Here is a 21,759-nt window from a genome sequence, read left to right on the forward strand (position 1 = left end):
CAGCCAGATTTCAATGCACTTGTTCAAGCCTAAGACAGACTGGATTTTTCCACTGAACAAGTAAAATGAAGTGAAAAACATTAAAAGCACATTTTGCTTTTTGTATAAAGTTGACCAACTGCCGATCTTTAACATACTGCAAAACAGTATTTGTGAAGATGAACATGTTAAAAAAAAAATGAAACACTGATGTAATGATTGTTTTTATTTTTACTGTTCATTACTTCTATAGGAGTATTTTCCTATTTGACCTACACCACAGTTTCATATATTTGTAGAAATATTTACAGAATATCCTTTTTCTTCTGATTACCAGTAGCAGCTAATTGAAATATATAATTTACTGCTTTTTACAATGGGAGAAAATTAATATCGAGCAGAATTATGTGCAAGTTATTGTTGGTTCATCCCTCCAACACAACTCAGGTTTCTCATGCGGCCCCTTGTAAAAATTAATTGCCCACCCCTGGTCTAGGTGGAAGATACAGTTGCATCTAGGTCTTAAAACAATCTCATAGGTAAGACATAAGTAAGATTAAGTAGGTCTGCTTTGAAATTAAAAAATTAAAAATTTGGTGTAAGCACAGATATTGTATGAACACATGTCTAAACCAGTTGTGTTGTGTTTAGATACTATGCAGGCTGGGCTGACAAATGGGAGGGAAAGACCATTCCCATTGATGGAGACTATTTCTGCTACACCAGACATGAACCCATCGGAGTCTGTGGACAGATCATACCGGTGAGGGAGGTTGGGGGTGGAGGTATGCAGGGAATGATTTAAAGATTGTGATGTTGTACATCCTGTAAAATAAAAATAGATGAAAATGTCAAAGGAGGGAATGGAAATACATACAAATAGCCATTGCACCTTATTTTTGACTGACCAGTCTTTAAGAGGAAACTGCATCTACACTTTAAAATCCCAGATATATGGATCTAAAACGTGCAGCACAGTTTTCTCACATAATATGGAGGGTGGAGGGATTAGCTTGAGACTAATGATGGAGGGATATGGAGAGGTGAAGCAATGAAATTCTAATAGTTATTAATCTAATCATTCCAAACCTAGTCAGATTTTCACTCAATCAGTCAATCATAGCAATGTAACACAAAGTACTCTACATAATAAAAACACAGAAAAACTCCAAACATTCCAACCCTGACCTCAAACACGCACATTACCCGCACACCACTCGGATCCACACACAAACATTAAATGACTGTTATAAATACTTCTTCAATAACAGGAACAGAGGAAATGCTATCATATTTTTTCCTGAATCTGCGATGAGGAAACCAGAGGTTGGATAAAAATATAAAAATTTGGAATAGCCAAATACAATAAAAGATTCATGAAATATAATCGATAAATAAGAACATAAAGTCACTATAAGTCATGTGAGTAAAACCAGAAGCGTAAGGTGAATAACATAATGAATTGGCTATGAGGAGAAATGAAACCACACATAAAAAATAGGTTATGAAGAGGGAAATACTCAAGAAAATAAACATAGAATAAAAAGGATCAACCAAGTGGTAAAACAAGCGAAAACAAATAAATAAAGGAAAGAGAAATAGATATAATTAAGATTAAATGAAAAGCCAGATTTAGGAAGTAGCTTTTACATTTGCTTTTAAAAATATGAACACTCTCAGCTGCACTCGGGTTTTCAGGGAGGATCTTAGTAATAAAAGGATGCGTCACTGTAGGTTTTCGAATTAAACCAATAAAAGGATCTTAAAATCAACTCTCAAGCAGAACAGTAGTCAGTGCAGACTTAAAATTGGTGTCGTGTGCTGTCTTTCTGGTCTTCATCAGCACACATGCAAGTGAGTTCTAAATTAATTGGTACTGAGCTCTATTCTTTTTAGGCAGACCAGAAAGCAGGGCATTACGCCGTGTTCCCACCGAACGCGATGAAAGGGATTTAATCGCGCGTCAAATGAAATCGCGTCGCGCTACACGCTCCAGTTTTGATGCTGGTCCAATATGCAAAAAAATCGCCTTGTCTCTGGGTGAGCGGTGACGGCTGTTATGTTTGTGTAAGACTCAAAAACCACACCGTGTAGCTCCGTTCATGCTGCGTTTACTGAACAACCGCAAAACCTCCCATTTTTCGACCCTTGCCGTACAAACTGCTGTAAGCCTTAAAGGCACAGTAACCTGCCACTAGCAGTGCATAATATAACTGAGTCCAACAGGACAGTGTGAACACAAAACTGAGAGTTTCCAGACATCACATTTTCCCCCCACCCCCCTGGAAACTGAAACCCAACATTCAGTCCCCCCCCCCCCCCCCCCCCCGTGTCAACATCACCCAGTCATATAGTCCCCATGCCAGACAGGCGGGACCCTCGCTCTCTGAGGGCGTGCTGGTCGTGACGCTGCATCGGGCGGTGCTGGTGGGTCACCCCCCACCCGGTTAGCTCTTGGCCTGGGCTGCCAACCTAGAGCTGCTGCTGGGGACAGAGGTGATGCGAGTGCTGTCGGGGCTGTGACTGTGCAGGCGGTTTGAGTGCCAACGAGTCCCATCTTCCAGCCTGTAAGTGGCCGGCCCCAGCTGCTTAGTCACCTGTAGGGGCTCTGACCAGAATGACTGCAGCTTGTTTTGGCGGTGGAGGTGTTTGATCCTGACCCAGTCCCCTACAGAAGTGAGGGGGGCTGAACTCTGCGCGTGGCATCAAACCTGTCTTTCATCCGAGTCTGCAAACCTTCCACCTGAGCCCTGGCTTCCTGGAGCCCTGGGCTCCCACGTGCAGGTGCTGGCTCGGCTCTCAAGCAGTCCAGTGGTTGCTTTAGTTCACGCCCAATCATGAGCAACGCAGGTGACACTCCTGTGGTGGAGTGCTTGGATGCCCGGATGGTCAGGAGAGTTTGAATGAGTACGTCACTGAAGGGTTTCCCTCCCTCCACACAGGCTCGGATTCCATTTTTGAGAGTTTTGTTCAGTCTTTCCACCCCCCCATTACTCTCGGGATGGTACACTGCCATCCTGATATGCTTGATGGACCGAAGCTTGAGGAACTCTGTGAACTCCAATGATGCAAATTCGGGCCCGTTGTCCGTCGTGATGACACTAGGGAGGCCCCAGCGCCCAAACAGGTTGTCCAGGCGGTCGATGATGGAGTGTGTAGTGATAGAGCTCAGTTGAAAAACCTCTGGCCACTTCGAGTGAAGATCGTGCACCACCAGCAGGTAGCGAGCATGGGCAGGTGCCCCATGAAGTTCTCCACAGAGGTCGACCTGAACGTGTTCCCAAGGTGAAGACGGCCAAGGAGTCGGGGTGAGAGGGGCTGTGGCGGGCTGGCCCGTTTTCCCACTCAGAAGGCAGCAGGCACAGTTACGTACCAGCTCCTCAACGTCAGAGTCTATGCGGGGCCACCACACTGTGTCACGGCAGCGCTGCTTCACTTTGACCACTCCCAGGTGCCCCTCATGCGCCATGTGCAGTACTCTGGACCTGAGAATCTCTGGAACGACCGCGCGGTGGCCTCGGGCTAGGCACACCGACCCCCAGCAGGAGAGCTCGTTGCGGAAGCGGTAGTAAGGGAGCAGCCTGTCACCCACCTTGGCAGGCCAGCCATCCCGGACGCAGGTACGGAGAGTCATGAGTAGGGCTGCACGATTATGGAAAAAATGATAATCACGATTATTTGGATCAAAATCACGATTTCGATTATAATCACGATTATGCAAAAGTTTTTTTTTATTATTTTTTTTTTTTATTGCACTTCTTTAAAAAAACAATAATCAATTATCCAGTGCAGAGTGAATGTAGTTTAAGGCCACAAAATGAAACATAACCAAGGAATTTACTATATGAGACAGTTTTTCTCATCCTTTTTTGAATTAACGACCCCTGAGCCTCAACATAGGCCTCCATACACCCTCTTGAACCCTACAACACCTCAGTATTATAAAATAAAATGGACTAACTGTCCCAAATGTCACTAAGCACCACCTCCTGTAAGCTGTATCCTTCTCACTGCCTCCCTAGGGCTTCCGAACACACCCTGGGAGGCTGTAGCATCCCGGTTGAGAAACACTGACGTAACGGAATAACAAAATAAAACTGAACTGCTGATTTCAGTGAATTGCGGTAGTTACAGCATGAGGACAATAACATAAGGTGGGCCTACAGATTTTTGGCCAGAAAGACAAGCCTGTCCACATGTTCTGGCTTCAAGGATGCCCGAAGGCATGTGACTATATTTCCCCCTGTGCTGAACACCCGTTCTGATGGGGAACTGGTAGCAGGGATGCAGAGGTACTTTTTCGCCAGCTTTGACAACCTAGGATACAATTTCCCGTGTTCTTTCCACCAGTCCAGTGGGTCCTTTTCGCTGTCAAGGCTGGCACACTGAAGGTAAGCCTGCAGCTCAGATGCCACAGTCTGCTGCTCCTGGTTAGGAGAGGATGATGTGCTTCCACCAAAGCCTTTGAAAAAGCTCCCCAACGTCTTCCGTCGCTTAGGTCCACTTGGTCCATCCTCTGCATTGCCTGTGGTGCCTACACATGGATCAGTTGGGCCCATCTCCTTCAAGAGTAAATGATGTTTAAAATAAGAAAAAGAAAACAAAATCAGTCTTAGGCAACATATTTAATGACTGTCTGTATTTATTACCACATTTCAATCATCTTTTAGCAGATTGTAATGTATTTAATCAACATTATTATATGTATTGTACATTCTGTACATATGTATATAATTAAGTCATTTTTACAAACCATGTTTGCAGAGGCAACCATCTCAGAGATGAGCCTGGCCTGGATTGGTGCAATTCTGTTCTCATTCACATATCTCATCTTGAAGCGAGGGTCGACAGCAGATGCCATGTCTAGCAGTTCTTGTGTCTCAGGATCCTGGTATTTCTCCTCCAAGTATGTAAGGATTTTGGTTTTGATGGTATTGGTGAGGGTTGAAGCATCGTCAGTTGTTTTGAGGATGGATGTGCTGAACAGGTGGAGTACTGGTTTAACAAAGGAGATACTGACATACTTCTCACTTGACAGTGCATCGGTGAATTCAAGCAGAGGTTGGAGAGCTTGGTTGATTGATTCCAGGATTTCAGTATCCTGCCATGTTGGGATGAGGGTTCTTGCTTTTCAGTCTGAAGATAGGACATGAGAAATGGCCTTGTGCTGCTCCAGGACTCTTGCTATCATTGCCTGCCTTGATCCCCACCTTGTGGGGCACTCCGTCTTCAACCCATGTTCTGGCAGCTTCAGCTCCTTTTGAGCCTGTGCAAGCTCCCTTTTGCGCCTCCAACTGTAGGAGAAACAGCTAACAAGCTTTTTGCAGACCCCCATGGCACGATCAATGTGTTGATGCTTCATTGCATTCTCTGTGAAACACACACACACACACACACACACACACACACACACACAGAAACAAACACCATGATGAGTTATCCATAATATGTGCACATTAATATTTGTCTTTGTGTTATACAGTCAAAATAGTTATAGCCTACATTTCATAGTATTTTTATTTTTAATAATTCTTTGGCATAGTATCACAAACACACTTGCGGTGTGAATGTGTGTTTTACAGGTAAAGGTAAGATAAACATTGTCAAAGATGAATTTAAAATGTTTGCATACCCCACCATACAGTTTGGTTTGATATGGGCCTATGGTTTTATAAAACATATAAATATGGTTTGATAATTGCCTCTGGTTCAGTGAGGGTGAATGTGTGTTCTTACTATGGCTCAATGTGCAATAAGACGGAGCCCCACGAATTAAAATGTTAAATGTAACCACACTACTCACCAATTGCTAAGTGGAGCCTATGTCCAAAGCACTGAAGTCTTGTCCACTGATTGAGAGCTGCTGCCTTGACGACATTGGCCCCGTTGTCGGTTGTGATGCAGACAAGTCTCTCCTGTTGCAGGTCCCAAGAAGCTAGTGCTTCTACCAAGCCTTGAGCAATAGCTTCTCCCGTGTGATCCTCCGGAAAAAATGACGTCTGCAGGCAGCGAGTTTTAATTTCAAAATCCTCGTCAATGTAATGGATCGTCAGGGACATGTACGGCTCCATGGTCCTACTTGACCATAGGTCGGTCGTGGTCGCATAGAACGGGAGATCTGCTATTTCTTTTCGGATTTCCTCCCGGCATTGTTTATACAGCGCTGGCAATGCCACCTTTGAGAAGTAGTTTCTGGATGGCATCTCGTATCTTTTGTCCAGCGTTTTGATCATCTCTTTGAATGCCTCGTTGTTAACTGTGTTAATGGGAGCCATGGCTTTGGCTAAATAAATGGCAACTGCTTGTGTTATTTCTTGGTGTCTTCTTGATGTTGATGCATATGGTGTTGCAAGATTAAGTGTAGCATTTATGGTTGTCTGCGCTGGGGCTTTGGGGCGGATATGCGGGGGTTTGGGAACTTTGTTTTTCATACACTCGTCGTATTTTCCCAAATGATTCTTCTTTAAGTGGTTATACAGATTAGTTGTGTTCCCCTGCGGTGCGGACACAATTCGCCCACAGTCTTTACACAACACCTGCTTTTGTTCGACATCACCTTTTCTGAATCCGAAATAGCTCCATACAACAGACGTGTAGCCCTTTCGAGGAACGAGCTCAGACTCCTCACCTCCGGAAGATTGATCAACTTCTGTTCCCACTGTCTGTTCAGTCATTTTCACCAGAACTTGTCATCTTTATTTTCACTGATTCAGAAATCGGCTCTACAATACCACTCTACCAATCCCTCTCGCTCTCACCACTTCAATTTGACTGGGATGATAGCACCGCGCTATGAGGAGAGGAGCTGAGTTTAGCTTGCTTGTTGGTGGCTACTAATGCGATGCGGCGTTCTCTATGACTACGGCCGCCCCCTGGTGGCTGGTGGACAAATATACTGTTTAAAATGCCTTGATGCTGCAGTCAGAAGAGCGCCCACTTATAAAATAATACAGAAAATGAAGAAAATTAATGAAAAAAAATCGCGATTTTGGCTTTGTATAATCGTGGCGGCCAAAATCGCGATTTCGATTAAATTTCGATTAATTGTGCAGCTCTAGTCGTGAGGGCCTCGGTCATCAGCAGAGGCCTGCTGCAGCTCTGCCAGGGTGACTACTGAACTAAGGGGCCCATGCAGGACGTGGACCCAGTCTTCGTTGCTCTCTGTGTCCGGTGTCACCCTGCCCGGCTCCTTCGTCGTTGACACAGCTCTCGACAGAAGGTCAGCCACCGTGTTGGCCCACCCAGGCATAAACTCCAGACTGAATTGTACTGGTTCAGCCTGTCAGCCCACCTCAGCAGTCTCATGGGCCTGTGACCCGAGCCTTGAGTCGCCAGCAGTGCCGTCAGCGCTTGGTGGTCTGTGCGAATGGTGAAAGGCCTCCCGTATAGGTAAACGTGCCAGCGTTCGCATGCCCACAGGCAGGCCAGGGCCTCCCTCTCCCCCACTGAGTACTTCTGCTCTGCTGGAGTAAGCGCCCGTGACGCAAAAGCCACTGGGCGTTCCACCCCCTCTTGGGTCTGGGAGAGCACTGCACCCAGCGCCACCCCGGAGGTGTCACAGGTGACCATGGTGGGCGCAGTCAGGCTGATATGGGTCAGTGTGGGTGGGGATGTGAGCTGCTGTTTGATGGTGCGCACGGCGTTGTGGCAGGCCGGGGTCCAGTCCCACGTGACGTCCTTCTTGAGCAGCCGGCGCAGGGGGGCCGTAGAGTCGGAGTAGTGTGGCATGAATCTGAGGTAATAGGCGGCCATCCCCAGGAAGGAAGACAGCTGGGATGGCGACTGCGGGTCTGGCAGGGACAGAATGGCTTCGGTGTGGGACATAATTGGGGTTATGCCCTCCTTGCCTGAAGCCTGAAGCCCAGGAACTCGACCTCCTTAACCCCAAACATGCACTTCTCAGAGTTCAGTGTGACCCCGTGCTGCTCGGAACGCTGGAATACCTGCTCCAGGCGAGCGTCATGCAGTGTGGTGGAGGGCGCATGCACCAGCACATCATCCAGGTAGATGGAGACACCCTGAATACCAGACAGTATGAGTGACATTATCTTCTGAAAGCAGCTCGGGGCTGATGAGAGTCCGAATGCCATGCGTTTGAACCTGAAAACCCCCACATGCGTGACAAACGCTGTAAGGTCCATGCTGGCTGGTGCCAGGGGAACCTGCAGGTAGCCATTGCGCAAGTCCATCTTACTGAAGACGGTGGAGCCGTGGAAATGGCTAGTGAGTTCCTCAGCTGTAGACAGGGGGTACTTATCAGGGATGATAGCTTTGTTGACATCTGTGAGGTCGACACAGAGTCGCAGTCCACCCCCCTTTCTCTTGGCTATCACCAGGTTTGACACCCACGGTGAGGCGTCGACAGGCTCTATGACGTCCTCCTCCACCAGGCGATGTAGCTCGGCCTCCACCGCGTCGCGGAGAGCCAGGGGGATGCGCCGTAGGGGCTGGATAACAGGGCGGACTGCCAGGTCAACAGTAGGCTGGTGAACAAATCCAGTCATGCGGCCCAGCCCGTTGAACAGTTGCGTGTAGCGGTCAGGCCAGGAGGTGGCAACCTGCAGGACATGCTGGCCCCTGGCATCACTCACGGTAAAACCCAGGGCAAGGAACAAGTCTAGGCCCATAATGTTAGCTCCCCTCCTGGTGATGCAGAAGTTGGTGTTAGGTGCACATTGTTGATCATATCTGACGGGGAGGCAGGCCACACCCAGAATGGAGATGGGGAAATGACCATAGCCTAACAGGGGTTTAGCAGCTGCTTCCAAAGGCACATGACTGAAGAAGCGGTCATATGTGCATTTGTTCAGGACTGACACTTTAGCGCCTGTGTCCACGAGGAGCGGGATGAGAGCTGTGCCCACACGGCATGTGCAGAGCTTGAACGAAGGCTGTGAGGTCTGTACAGTGTTTATGGGGACAGCTGCGGTAACATGGCCAGCAGGTGAGGAGCGACAGCAGCGTGCAAAATGGTTCAACTTATTGCAGTTACGACAGCGTTTTCCCCAGGCAGGGCATGACTGATCTCTGGGTGCATGTTTAGAGGAGCCGCAGTTGCTACAGTTCTTGTGTCCACTGTCCCTGGGCGCCCTGTCCACTCTCTGCACATCCAAACTGTCACTCACCCTGTCAGCTGCCTCTGTAGTCTCCGTGTGATGAACGGACGGTGGTGGTGACGTCACCGGCTCGAGCACAGCGCGGCCGAGCTTGTGCGCCTCCAGTAGAGCCGTTTCCAACTGCTTTCCAATCACCAAAGCCTCCGCTAGTGTCATGGAGTCTGACTCTAACAGAAGCCTCTCCCTCAGTTGGTTGCATGACGTTTTCTCTATTAGCTGGTCAACTACAAATCAATCCTCCAAAGCCCCAAAGTCACAATGTTTAGCCAGCTCATGTAACGCTGATACCTAGTTAGCAACAGTCTCACCCGGCCTTTGGATCCTCTGACGAAACTCAAAGCGGCGCATCCGCCGGCTTCTTCCAGAGCTGAAGTGGGTCTTCAAAGCGGCCGTGGCTGTGGCATACTTATCATCCGCTAAGGTGAGCGTGGTGAGGATTCGCTGTCCCTCCTGCCCGAGGCAATGGCGTAGGAGCACGCACTTCCTCACCTCCGTTAGGTCCGTGAGTCCCAGAGCCAGCAAATAATCCTCAAACGACGTCAGCCATCTGTCCCAGGGAACAGCTGGGTCACCGGGAACAGGTAGGAAAGGTGGCGGTGGTGGTAAGACGAGTTCAGACATCCTCGTTCGCCAAATGTTATGTTTGTGTAAGACTCAAAAACCACACCGTGTAGCTCCGTTCATGCTGCGTTTACTGAACAACCGCAAAACCTCCCATTTTTCGACCCTTGCCGTACAAACTGCTGTAAGCCTTAAAGGCACAGTAACCTGCCACTAGCAGTGCATAATATAACTGAGTCCAACAGGACAGTGTGAACACAAAACTGAGAGTTTCCAGACATCACAACGGCAACAATTAGCTGCTCCTCCATTGTTTCTGGCGGTTTGGTTTGCGCCTGGGAACACCAGGACGTCCGTACGTCACCACGTCGATGACGATCTCAACGCTGATAGGCTGTCGCGGTGCGTCTTCACGCGAATTCGACGCAAAAGTTCAATTATTTCAACTCGAGTGATGAAGCGATGACGCGATGGGGCGTCGCGATGGGAGCGTTTTTCGCGGCCAACGCGTCCATTGCGCTGCGCGATCGCGTCCAGCGCATCGCCCGGCGTGATGACGCCTCAAATCGCGTCTTTGCATTGACTTTGTATGTAATCTTGTTGCGCGATCTTGCGACATCGCGTTTGGTGGGAACACGGGGTTAGAGTATTCAGTTATGCAGGTAATAAAAGAGTGCATTAGTGTCTCTGTATTGGCTTGAGAGAATCAAATTTTTCTCATGCAAGGTTCAAAACTGAATCAAATTTCGATGCATGTCAGATCTCTGTACAAGATGAACGCTATTGTCAAGGTCCCACCAACCATTTAGTTCATAGGCAAAAATAGACACATGTCCAATAGTGTTATGGTGTGGTAAAGGGAGAGGAAATTTTTTTTTTTCTTTTTTTTTAAAAAAGGTTTTACACTAAATGGCTGAACTCTTGTCTGTCTGCATATTGTCACTTCTGTTCTACTTGAGGATCAGTTCTGTGAAGTCATAGTTGTCACAAAATTCAGAATGAGAATAATCAGAGAAAACTTTAACTATTCTGGTCTTATTTTAGTCAATGAAAAATGTTGACATTTGTGTCTTTTCAAACATCAGCTTTATATTGAACATTTCAGTCAATCTAGTCTCGCCAAAACCATTAGTTTTTGTTGATTTACTTATTTCACGTAAGATTTTATCTTATGATTATCAGATGAAAAACACAGGTTAAGAATTATAGCAATAGCTGCATGATTAAGAATGCAGCTTTGCGGAAATTGGAAAACAGAAAAAATAGATGGGGCTGATCACACCAGGGAGCACCTGTCATCCAATCACTGGGCCCACATGTGCTGTGCATCAGTTGTACATGTGTCAACTGGCACAAAAAAAAAGTTTTTGTAATGTCTGGTATTTCGTGGGTTTGACATGTGCCATTATGAATAATTGCAAGAAAAGACTGTAGCTACAAGAAACAGTGGGAAGCAAGAAAGACATGCCTGTCAGCTGTGACTTTGAGGAAAGCCTTCTGTACTTAAAGTCAACAGGAAATCTCAATTGGCCATGGTGGTGAGACCTGACTTAGCATGCTTCCACAGAAATGCACTAGAAAGCCACACTAGCTAAAGGTGCAAGCAATTTCAGTGTTTCCTTCATGACTTCTTCTGCGAAAATGGCTAAATCATGGCAAATGGAGCCTGTATGTGTACCATACAGTTTAGCACAGGCTGAGATACAACATCGCTGACTCTCTTGTTAAGCTCAATGGTACTTTGTTTCATGACTCAAATGTTGTGAAGACCACCCTAGCTCAGCATTTTCCGTAAGTAGTCAGGCCTAATCAGCTCATGCGCTCCAGGTGCGCTGCTAGAGAGGCGGAGCCAGCTGGGTGCAGGGAAGCACCCAGCTAAGACAGACAGGGGAACAGACAGACAGACACATAACACTCGGGAAAAGGGAAACAGAGAACACTAGGAGAAGACAGGTTAGCAGATCCTAACAATATTTGTGAACTGTGTAGGGGTATCAGTTTATTAAATAAATAAATAAATATTATTAAATAAAAAAGTTAATGTTGCATTCGTCAATAAAATGTGGCGCACCAACCTTCCTCAGCTCAGAAGGATTTTATTTATCATTTCTTGTAATGATGATGTAATGATAAACCAACAGTAGACCAGTCTGATAATCTGAAGAGTAAATTCTCGATACAGGGATTGCTTATATCCAGCTCAAAAGGACACCGTCTGACCTCGACTTGTGTGAAAAGTATTATTTATTAAGCACAATAATGGAATGAATATGAATAATTGATAATACGACAAATGATACGGATGATATGACGTATAGAGAAACTTATGGCAAAATACTGGCAGAATGAGTTTGCCGATAGTGAGAAGTAGTTTTGAAGAAAAATGGGAATGCGAATGTAAAGTTAGTTTCTTGAATGAATGGTTGAGAGAATTTAAGACAACTGACAATATTATAACAGTACAGACCCAACTCGTTATTCAAACCCGCATAAGTATGCCTACTTTGCCAGTGACGCTCCTGTGGATTTCTGCTCCGAACTGACACGAAGGGGTTCCAGGCTGTTGTCCATGGCTCCGATCTGCGCTGCGGTCTGCCAGACGAATCAAGCAAACCACAGATAAGAGCCGATGTTGGACAGGGATGTTCAAGAGCTGGAAGAGCTCTGGTGTCGGTCACAGACGAGGAATGGCTTCTGATGATTATTTAACCAAGACAAGAGGGTTGGCTGGCTATAGGTCTTCGGTGTGGATAGTTGGCGACCATATGGCAAACTTTAGATTAATAATTAAATTGAGTCTTTTTGATGGCCGTTTGAAAATGTCTCCAAAATTATTATTACGTTACTAGAATTTTAACACAAAAACAAAACAAATCATGTGGCTTAACGTGACCAGCAAAAATTAAAGTTTCACGAAGATTAAAAAAAAAATAGAAAAAAAAAGTTTTTCTGAATAAAGTCAAGCTACTACACGTAAGAGATGGCAATGAAGACAAAAACAAAAAGACTGAAGACTAAGAGAAGACAAAGACGACTTGAAAAGAACTCCAACAGACTAACAAAAGACGAAAACTGACTGAGCATCTGCTGCACGTTGCAGACGGTATATTTGCTCCAGGGCGTGTCTAATCGCCAATAGGCTGTCGTGCATGTGGGATGGCTTTCAGGATAGCGATGTGATCTCACCTTATAGAACGAGAATTAACTAATGATTCCTACGAGGGACTCATCTGCTTTTCACTATGGTCAATCACATATATTCTAAATGATCAACTTTCAAAGACATTTCAACATCATTCACAATATGCGTCAGACACCGTGGATGAATAATGACAACATTCGACAATAATCATGATAACATTTTCTAATACTCATCCTAATATACATGATAACTAAGGGTATAACTAACTTAATATGACAAAGAAATAAAGGAAGGCAGACTATATTTGCCGAAATGATTAGCACTATTATGGTTACTACGAATAACTGTCTCATGTCAAGCATATACAACCTAACCGCTACGGACCTCTAGATGGCAGTATGGTTCCATGGTGGAAACTCAGACAAACTTTTTAGGAGAATTAAAATCACAGTTTTGTCATTTTATAAGCTAGAAACACCAAAAAAACATTGATAACATACAGATTATGAGTTTAATACTGTAAGAAGATCCAAAGTTAACTTAAACACATAGATTTCATTATCCTGGTGTGATTGGAAAAAAGGCACACAGTCATACAAAAACAGTTTGCTTCAGGAATGTCTAATTTACGACCTATCAGCATTATCTGATTTTGGAGATTCTTCTGGGGCCTGGCACATCTCTATCCAGATGGCTTTATTGTCTGTATCTGTTGTGGAGCTGTAAAGAAGAATTGGCATCTCCATAGGAGACACTCTAGGTGAAAGGTAACCTTTGAAGGTGAACTGGTTGTATCTTCTGCTCCCCTGAAAGAATGTGGAAAAGGTGTTTCTAAGTCAGACATCCTGTCTCTCTTTGAAATTACACCTCTCTGTAAACAGTCCAAATGGCTAATAACTCTTAAAAGTTGGGATGTTTTATGACTCCATTTCTCCTGAAGGAATGTAAAAAAAGGGGGGGAAGAAGGTTACAGTTACAGGTCAGTTCTGCTACAACTGTGACTTGTCACGTAAAGACATCTCTTTGGCTGTGCAAAAGGACAAAAGACTGCTTCAATCTATCAAGGGCAGCAAAAATTATCCATGGAAAAGAAGACTTGGTGAGTCATGCCCCTGTTTTCCTCTTTTGCATTTTAAATTTTTTTGTTATTTGTTTTTTGCTTTGAAGTTCCAAATTGTGATTTCTTTGCTAATTTGAAAGTTTATTCACTTAACCTTACATAGTGACACACTTTTTGTGAAGCTATAGACTAAATGAAATATAGACATAAATAAATATACAGTCTGATTCCTTTCTCACTGTCATGTAAGCTATTGTTACTTCAAGTATGCTAATGGTTCCAAATAAGGGACTGTGATTGAGAAACATGTATTGCCAAAACCTGGCAGTTGAGAATTGATCTTTACTTTGTTTGTAAGAGATTAGCTATCATAATAATATGTTGAGATTGAAGATGGTGCCATGGATGTACTTTCTTTGGTTTTGTTCATTTGTCATGTTTTGAGCCGTCCCTCTCTAATACAGTACAGCTGGGAGGAACTGTTAAACATTGGTAAATCAACTGGTCAGACTTTTTCTTCACTTTTCATGGAGCCAGAAAGTTTTTCTGAATGTCTTGTTGGAGGAGCAGCAGGTCCATAGGGGATTTGCACGAGATACAAATGGGGCTCGATCAAGCTAGAGCACTCATTAGACAGTGGGGGATTCCATTCAGCGCTCCCATCTGTACATCTGGCCAGTGTACACTGTCTGACGAATAAGAAAGTGGATTAAAGTAGCAAAGAGGTGCATCACCAGACTAGCCAACACCAAAACACTGGAGGACACCTTTTCAGTTAACAATGCTTTGTCAGTGTGTAGAAAACTGCAGGACATTACCAACTATGGGACACCATCCCCCCACAGCTGACAGCCATCAATTGGCCAATGACTTGAATATGCTTTACTGCAGGTTTGATAGGCGTACATCAATAGGCATTGCCCACCATGGCTCAGACATCAAACAACCATTCACACCCCCTGCACCACTCTCACTTGTCCCCATTGACCCCCCACCAGCCCTCAGCCCTCCTGATTTGTCCGAAGCACTACACATGATGGGATTACTACACGAATCTTCTGCCCAAGGAAGCCCCAGTACCAGTTCACAAAACTTCTATAAGCTAAATACCTGTAACAACTGAGAAAATTGAACATTATATTAGTCTACAGGTTTTATAATGTCAACATCTGTATTCACATTTTCCAGTTTTGGACTCAGTGAATGTAAAATGTTTCATGTGAATAAATGTGTAATATACAGTATTTGCTTAGGAAGAACTTGGCTATATGTTCCAGAAAAAACATGACCTGAATTTGTGGCATTGTCTGATTATATTTAGTTTTTTCAGTATTTGCAACAAATAATAGCACCCATGTTTTAGATTTGTATGTGTGTGCTCTCGCTAGCTACTTTTTCTCAGCCTGAGGTGAATGGCCAATAGTGCTAGTCAGCAGTGTCCTCTGTGTGCGCATTACCCATTCATGTCTAAATGAGATAGAGTGCTGAAACTAACAGCGCAGTTAGACCAGTCAATGTTTCAGCAACCCAGTGGTTGAATTTGATGATCGACACCTCTACCGACCAGAGTCAAGACAATCAAGGAGCAGCACCCAAGTTCACCATAGAGACACCAATGATAATCCAGAAAGAAGTAACCCCAGAGGCAGTGCATCGCACGAAGAGCGCTCCCCCACTCTAGAAGCCCCCTCCTCTTTATATAAACAACCTTTGGACTCTGCTTTCATATGATACCAAGGTTGTGTGGTTTGCGTGACATGGTGAAATCAGCAAATGCACCAAAGTGGACATATGCTGTTTTTGTGTTTTCGTAAAATGCCAATATAATTTCTTGCTGTATGAATTTTATTTTCTTTGGGTGGCAATGCTCAGGAGAGGCTTTTAGCTGAGTTTCTCCCTATTATTGTGGTATGCTACAAGTTAGGATTGGTGCTTCCTAGTGTGAGCATTGACCATCTGAACTGCGCGCATCTCACTCTGCCCCCTGTACAGGGGGCGCTTGTATTATACTTAGTATTATTTTTGACTAACCATTCAGAAGCATCCTGCTGAATTCTGTGAGTCTGAGGTTCTGAAGGAACCCCCCCCCCCTTCAGGATCCGATTCAGGTTCGACCATGTACGGTTGAACTACAGAAGCACTCGATCTGTTCGTTGCTGCCGTATCCGCCACTTTCACACGGGTAGTGCCACGCTAGAGTCTAAGCTCTCCCCGTTGCCAGGGTAAGATGGGTGGGGCAGAAGCAGCTAATGTTTTCCATCAGACCCAGATAAATTGAACTTACTCTCATCACTGAAGTGCACTTTGGACCAGTTGTCCCCTGTCCACACAACATGCTCCTCAGCAAAGGCAAGTCCAGCCTTAATATTCCTTCTGATGATGATGAGAGGTTTGGTCACTGCAGAGTGGCCTTTCAGCCCAAATTGTCTCAAACGGCGAGACGCTGTGTGCTGAGACAGATCTTTGTCCTGTCCAGCACTGAACTGGCAATCAATTCCAGCTGCAGTTTTGAACCGATTCCCCATTGAGAGGCTTTGCATAATCCTGTCCTCTTGTGCACTCGTTTTACGTGGACGACCAGCCTTTTTTCAGGGACTTGAATGAATCTGTGTCCTTGTAAAGTTTCAATATTCTTGAACTTGGAATGCCCAGCCTCTCTTGCAATGGCTCAGAGGGTCATCCCTTTGGCCTTCATTTGGACAACTTGCTGTCACAGGGTTTCAGTCACCTTAGAGCGGCCTGTCATCTTGCAAAGTAACTAGGAGAGTTTCCAGATAAATAGGGTATGTCCAACAATTCAGTAAATTGTCACCAGGTGCCAGATTAACACCAATAAGTTGGAGTTATCTGAAAATGTTCTCTAATTTTGATCAGAGCTGTTCTGAAAATTTCTCATTTAAGGTTTTTATATTATGCCTAACCTAAAATGCACTATAACCTTTACAGGTGAGCTTAATTTGACCTTCCCTAAACTTTTGAATGCACATGTCCAACTGTTCAGTGTTTCAGTACTTATTGCACAACTTGCTGTTCTCTAACAAGGAGCAGTTCGGCAAAATTCACAGGTGTTTGATCCATGAATTGACCAATAAATTTCCTGGTTAAATTAGAATTGGTATTTAAACAGTCCTCTTCATCATGCTGTTCACATTTTGACATCATGAGACCAAGATGACACCTAACAATCAATAACAGTACAGTACCTCGCCATTGCGAGGCTTCAAACAGGATGTTCTCAGAGGGAAGTGGCCACTGAGCTTAGAGTGTCGCAGAGTGTCATCAGCAGGTTTCAACAGAGATACAGAGAGACTGGAAGAGTCACAGAAAGGCATAGAAGTGGACATCCTTTGGCCACATCCCACACTGATGACCGCTTCATTGTGAACAGTGCCCTGCAGAACTGGATGATGGTTTGTGTGCTAGATGACCTGCAAGGATACCTGACCACGCCACCAGGCATGGGCGTCATCATCTTGCATGGGCCAGGGAGCATTTACGCTGGATGAGGGACCAGTGGGCCTCAGTACTGTTCTCTGATGAAAGTCGATTCACATTGAATAGAAATGATGGCTGCCAATGATGGAGATTGAAGATGTCAAGGAGAGCGCTATGCATCAGCCACTGTTGTCACCAGACGAGCCTTTGGTGGTGGTGTTACAGTGTGGGCAGGTGTCTAGTCAGTACAGAACTGCCCTACACTTTGTGAATTGTACTCTGACAAGCCCATACTACCTGAATAACATAATTAATCTGGTCATTGTGCCCCTGCATAAACAACACAGGCCCAATTTCATCTTCATGGACGACAGTACTCCAGCTCATGGAGATGCATCCTTAAGTAACGGCTGCTGGAGACTGGGGTACCTCAAAGGCAAAGGCAAATTTATTTGTATAGCACAATTCATACACCAGGCAATTCAAAGTGCTTTATAGAAGCATAAAAATACATTAAAATCATGAATAGAAAATACATTTCAAAGAGAGGAAAGAAAGAAAGAAAGAAAGAAATTAAAAGAGATTAGAAAGATAAAATGCATTTAAAGGAAAATTAAAAACAGAAGCCAGTAAAAGACTTAGTTTAAGTAAAAACTGTAGCAAATAATAATGTTTTCAACCCTGATCTGCACTTTCTCCAGACCTGAATCCCATAGAAAACCTATGGGATCAGCTGAGTTGCTGTGTAGAGGCTAGTAACTGTACCCCAGAACCTCAATGACCTGAGGGCTGGCCTTCAAGAAGAGAGGGATGCCATGCCTCAGCAGACAATTCTACAACAAGTCTACGTGTGAACAGCATGAGACGTCGTTGTCAAGCTGTAATTGATGCTCAAGGGCACATGACAAGTTATTGAGGCATTGATATTTTTTGTTTTGGTATACCCACGACTGTTGTTGGCTGTTGTTTCAGTAACTAGTTTTAGATGAGGAAATCATCATTGCATGCTTCTACTTAAATGCCCTACTCTCATGATATAATATCACTGTAGTGTGAACTTTTTACATTTTCCATAAATTTCACCCGAAAGCCAAATATCCCTAACTTTTTGAGTAGTGTATATATGTCTTGTGTAGGTATGTGTGTCTTTGTATAGGTTGTATATTTTGTAGGGGAATTACCTCTAAATTAATGTTACATTCGTTAATATTACCAGGGGCACCAACCTTCGTCAGCTACGAAGGATTTTGTATATTATATCTGTTAAAGCTGATGTAGTGAACGAATGAATCAACAGTAGATCAGTATGATAATCTAAGGCGTAAACTCTCAGTACAGGGATTGCTTATATCCAGCTCAAAAGGACACCGTCGGACAATGACTTGTATGCAAAAGATTATTTATTAAACAGAATAATGAGATGAATATGAATCATGAATAATACGATAGATTATATGGATAATATAGATTAACACGAACACTGCACAGAGGAACTTATGGCAAGAGAATGGTAAAATGAGTTTGGCGATAGTGAGAAGTAGGTTTTAAAGGGAAATGGGGACGCGAATATGAAGTTAATTTGTTGAATGAACGATCTAGAGAATTTAGACAAATTAATAATATCTCAACCTCACGGACCAACTCTTATTCAAAACCGCTTAGGTATGCCTACTTTGTCAGCGACGTTCCTGTAGAGGTCTGCTCCGAACTAACACGAAGAGGCTCCGCGCCGTTGTCTGTCACTCTGGCCCGTACAGCAGTCTGCAGGACGAATCAAGCGAACCGCTGATGAGAGCTGGTGTTGGACAGGGATGTCTCGGGAGCTGAGGGTCTTCGGTGTCGGTTACAGACGAGGAACGGCTTCTGATGGTTCTTTAACCCGGACCAGCGGGTCAGCAGCAGGCTACAGGTCTTCGGTGCAGTCAGTTAGTTGTTGGCCGTTTGGCAAGGCTTTTGATTACTAATAATAAGATTGAGAAACTCTTCGATGGCCGGTCGAAAATGTCTTCAAAGTTATTATTACGTGACTAGACTTTAACAACAAAAATAGAAATTATGCGGCTTGGCGTGGCGAGCAAAAATGAAAGTTTCACAAAGATTAGAAAAGTGCGTTTTCTGCAGAATTAAATCAGGCCACTCTGTGTCATTGTGAGCAGCAGCAAAAAGACTGAGAAAACGACGGAGCGGAAAAATACTTGAAAACTAAAGACAAAGAACTTAACACAAAAATTAGACTAAAGAAAGAAAGAAAAGGAAAGAACTGAACGAAAGGAAAACTTAACTAAAAACTGAACAGAACTAAAAAAAAAGAAACACAAGTGAACTGAAGTCCGCTACGTGCGACTACTTGATCATCGCTCCAGGGCGTGTCTAATCAATAGGACGTCACGCATGTAGGATGGTTCGTAGACGCGCAACGTGATTTCATCCTACAGAGCGAGAATTATTTAATGATTCATACGAGGGACTCATCTGCTTCTCACTATGGTCAATCGAATAGATTTTAAATGATCAATTTTCAATGGTACTTCAACAACAACATGCGCGTTCGCTACATGCGTTAGACAATTCTTATGAATAACGACAACATTAAACAATGAACATGGTAACATTTCCTAATACTAATCCTAACAAACATGATGATTAAGGGTATAACTACTTTAACATGATGAAGGAATAAAGAAGGGCAGACTATATTTGCCGAAATGATTATCGCTATTACGGTTACTTATTAATAAATGTATCCGCTAAGCGCATTCAACCTAATTGCTATGAACCTCTAGATGGCGGTATGGTTACATGGTAGAAACTCAGAGAAAACCTTTGAAATAGTTTAATTCACAGTTTCGTCATTCTGTAAGTTAGAAAAACCAGGAAAGCATTGTTATTGTACAGATCACGAGCTTAGCAATGTAATTACATCTACAGTTAAATCAAACATTGAGATTTGGTTAATTCGGTAGGTTAAGTAAAAGACACACAGACATACAGAACAGTTTGCTTCAGGAATGTTCAATTTACAACCCATCAGCATTATCTGGTTTGAAGATTCCTTTGAGACATGGCATTCGTCCATCCAGGCAGTTTTATTGTCCTTAACTCCCATGGGCTATCAAGAAAGAGTTAGCACCTCCATGGGAACGTCTTGACCAGATGTAAATTAGAAGTAAAAGTGTTGTCAGTGACTCTTGTTGCCCTGAAAGAGTGTGATAAGAGGTCTCTCAACCAGACATCCTGTCTCTGCCTGGGTTCACACCTTTCGGTGAACCTTCCAGATGGTCAATAACTCTTAAAAGTCTGATTGTTTTATCACTACACTTCTCCTGAGCAATGCAAAGAGGTTAGAAGAGGGTCAGCTACAGACCAGTTCTGCTACAATTTTATTTTGAAATTGTTCAAGATACTATATTGTCTCTCTTGAACTTATTTCTCTATGTAAGACAAAAATGTTTTATGGATATAAGGATGCCCATCTCAATAAAAAAAAAGAAAATGAAAGAAGACAAAGTAAAACAGCCTGAGCTGCTGCAACTAGCTGCCCACCGCGCAGTACCATCTTCATCTGTGAGTCTATCAAATATACATCATGAACATAGAGCATTTGTGCAACAGCACTGTTCCAACTTCTCCTCTCTGGTAGGTGCTGTACATCACTGAAAACCAAAAACTACCAAAAACAGTTTCTTCCCTCAAGCCTTCATCCTGTTGAACAGTTAGTACTCATACATTGTCACTAACCCTCTGACACCCAAACATCGACTGACTGGCCATTTATCATCCAATAATATGCAGTTTTTAACGTGTACATTCATTACTCACTGTCACAGTCAACACATTGTAAACTTTATTGTATATGTAATAGTAATTATAATAATATTAGTACTAAGCTTTATTTGAATAACACCTTTCGTACAGGAATTGCAGCTCAAAGTGCTTTACAAGAAAGTAATCACATGCACCTTGTGAGTGCTTCACATAGAAAAGACAGAATGGACGTAAAAAGTTTACAATTGAATGTACAGTAAGATGGAGACCCACTTCAAAATGATATGGGTGAAAATAAAAATATGGATGATGCATAAAATCATAGAATGAAATAATAAAATCTTGGTAAAAATAGAGCAGAATAAGGATAAAAAATGGATAAAGGATCAAATCACAGAATAAAAAAATAACATAGGTATAATAGATTACATAGAATGCACAAAATCCTGTAAAATACAACCTTTTGAAAGAAGTTTAGTAGTGCATAAGCATGACGCAAAGCTCAAAAGTTTCAGACCTGTATCAGGAAGTCATAGCTAGTTAAAGGCTAAAGTGAAGAGATCCACCGACCAGGCATAACATTATGACCACTGACAGGTGAAGTTATCTCTTCATCATGGCACCTGTTAGTGAGTGGGATATATTAGGCAGCAAGTGAACATTTTGTCCTCAAAGTTGATGTGTTAGAAGCAGGAAAATGG

The 21,759-nt window shown here is 43.7% G+C and overlaps 1 protein-coding gene across 1 annotated transcript in view; it reads left to right on the forward strand.

The window, feature by feature from the left end:
- Window positions 1–21,759, forward strand: part of LOC143325148 (aldehyde dehydrogenase, mitochondrial-like) — a 63,583-nt gene that overhangs the window by 5,230 nt on the left and 36,594 nt on the right. The window contains exon 5 of the mRNA XM_076738066.1: window positions 631–742. Within this exon, the coding sequence (XP_076594181.1) occupies window positions 631–742 (112 nt within the window). The remainder of the gene's footprint in view (window positions 1–630; window positions 743–21,759) is intronic.

This window comes from Chaetodon auriga, chromosome 8 (assembly GCF_051107435.1).
Source record: "Chaetodon auriga isolate fChaAug3 chromosome 8, fChaAug3.hap1, whole genome shotgun sequence".
NCBI lineage: Eukaryota > Metazoa > Chordata > Actinopteri > Chaetodontiformes > Chaetodontidae > Chaetodon > Chaetodon auriga.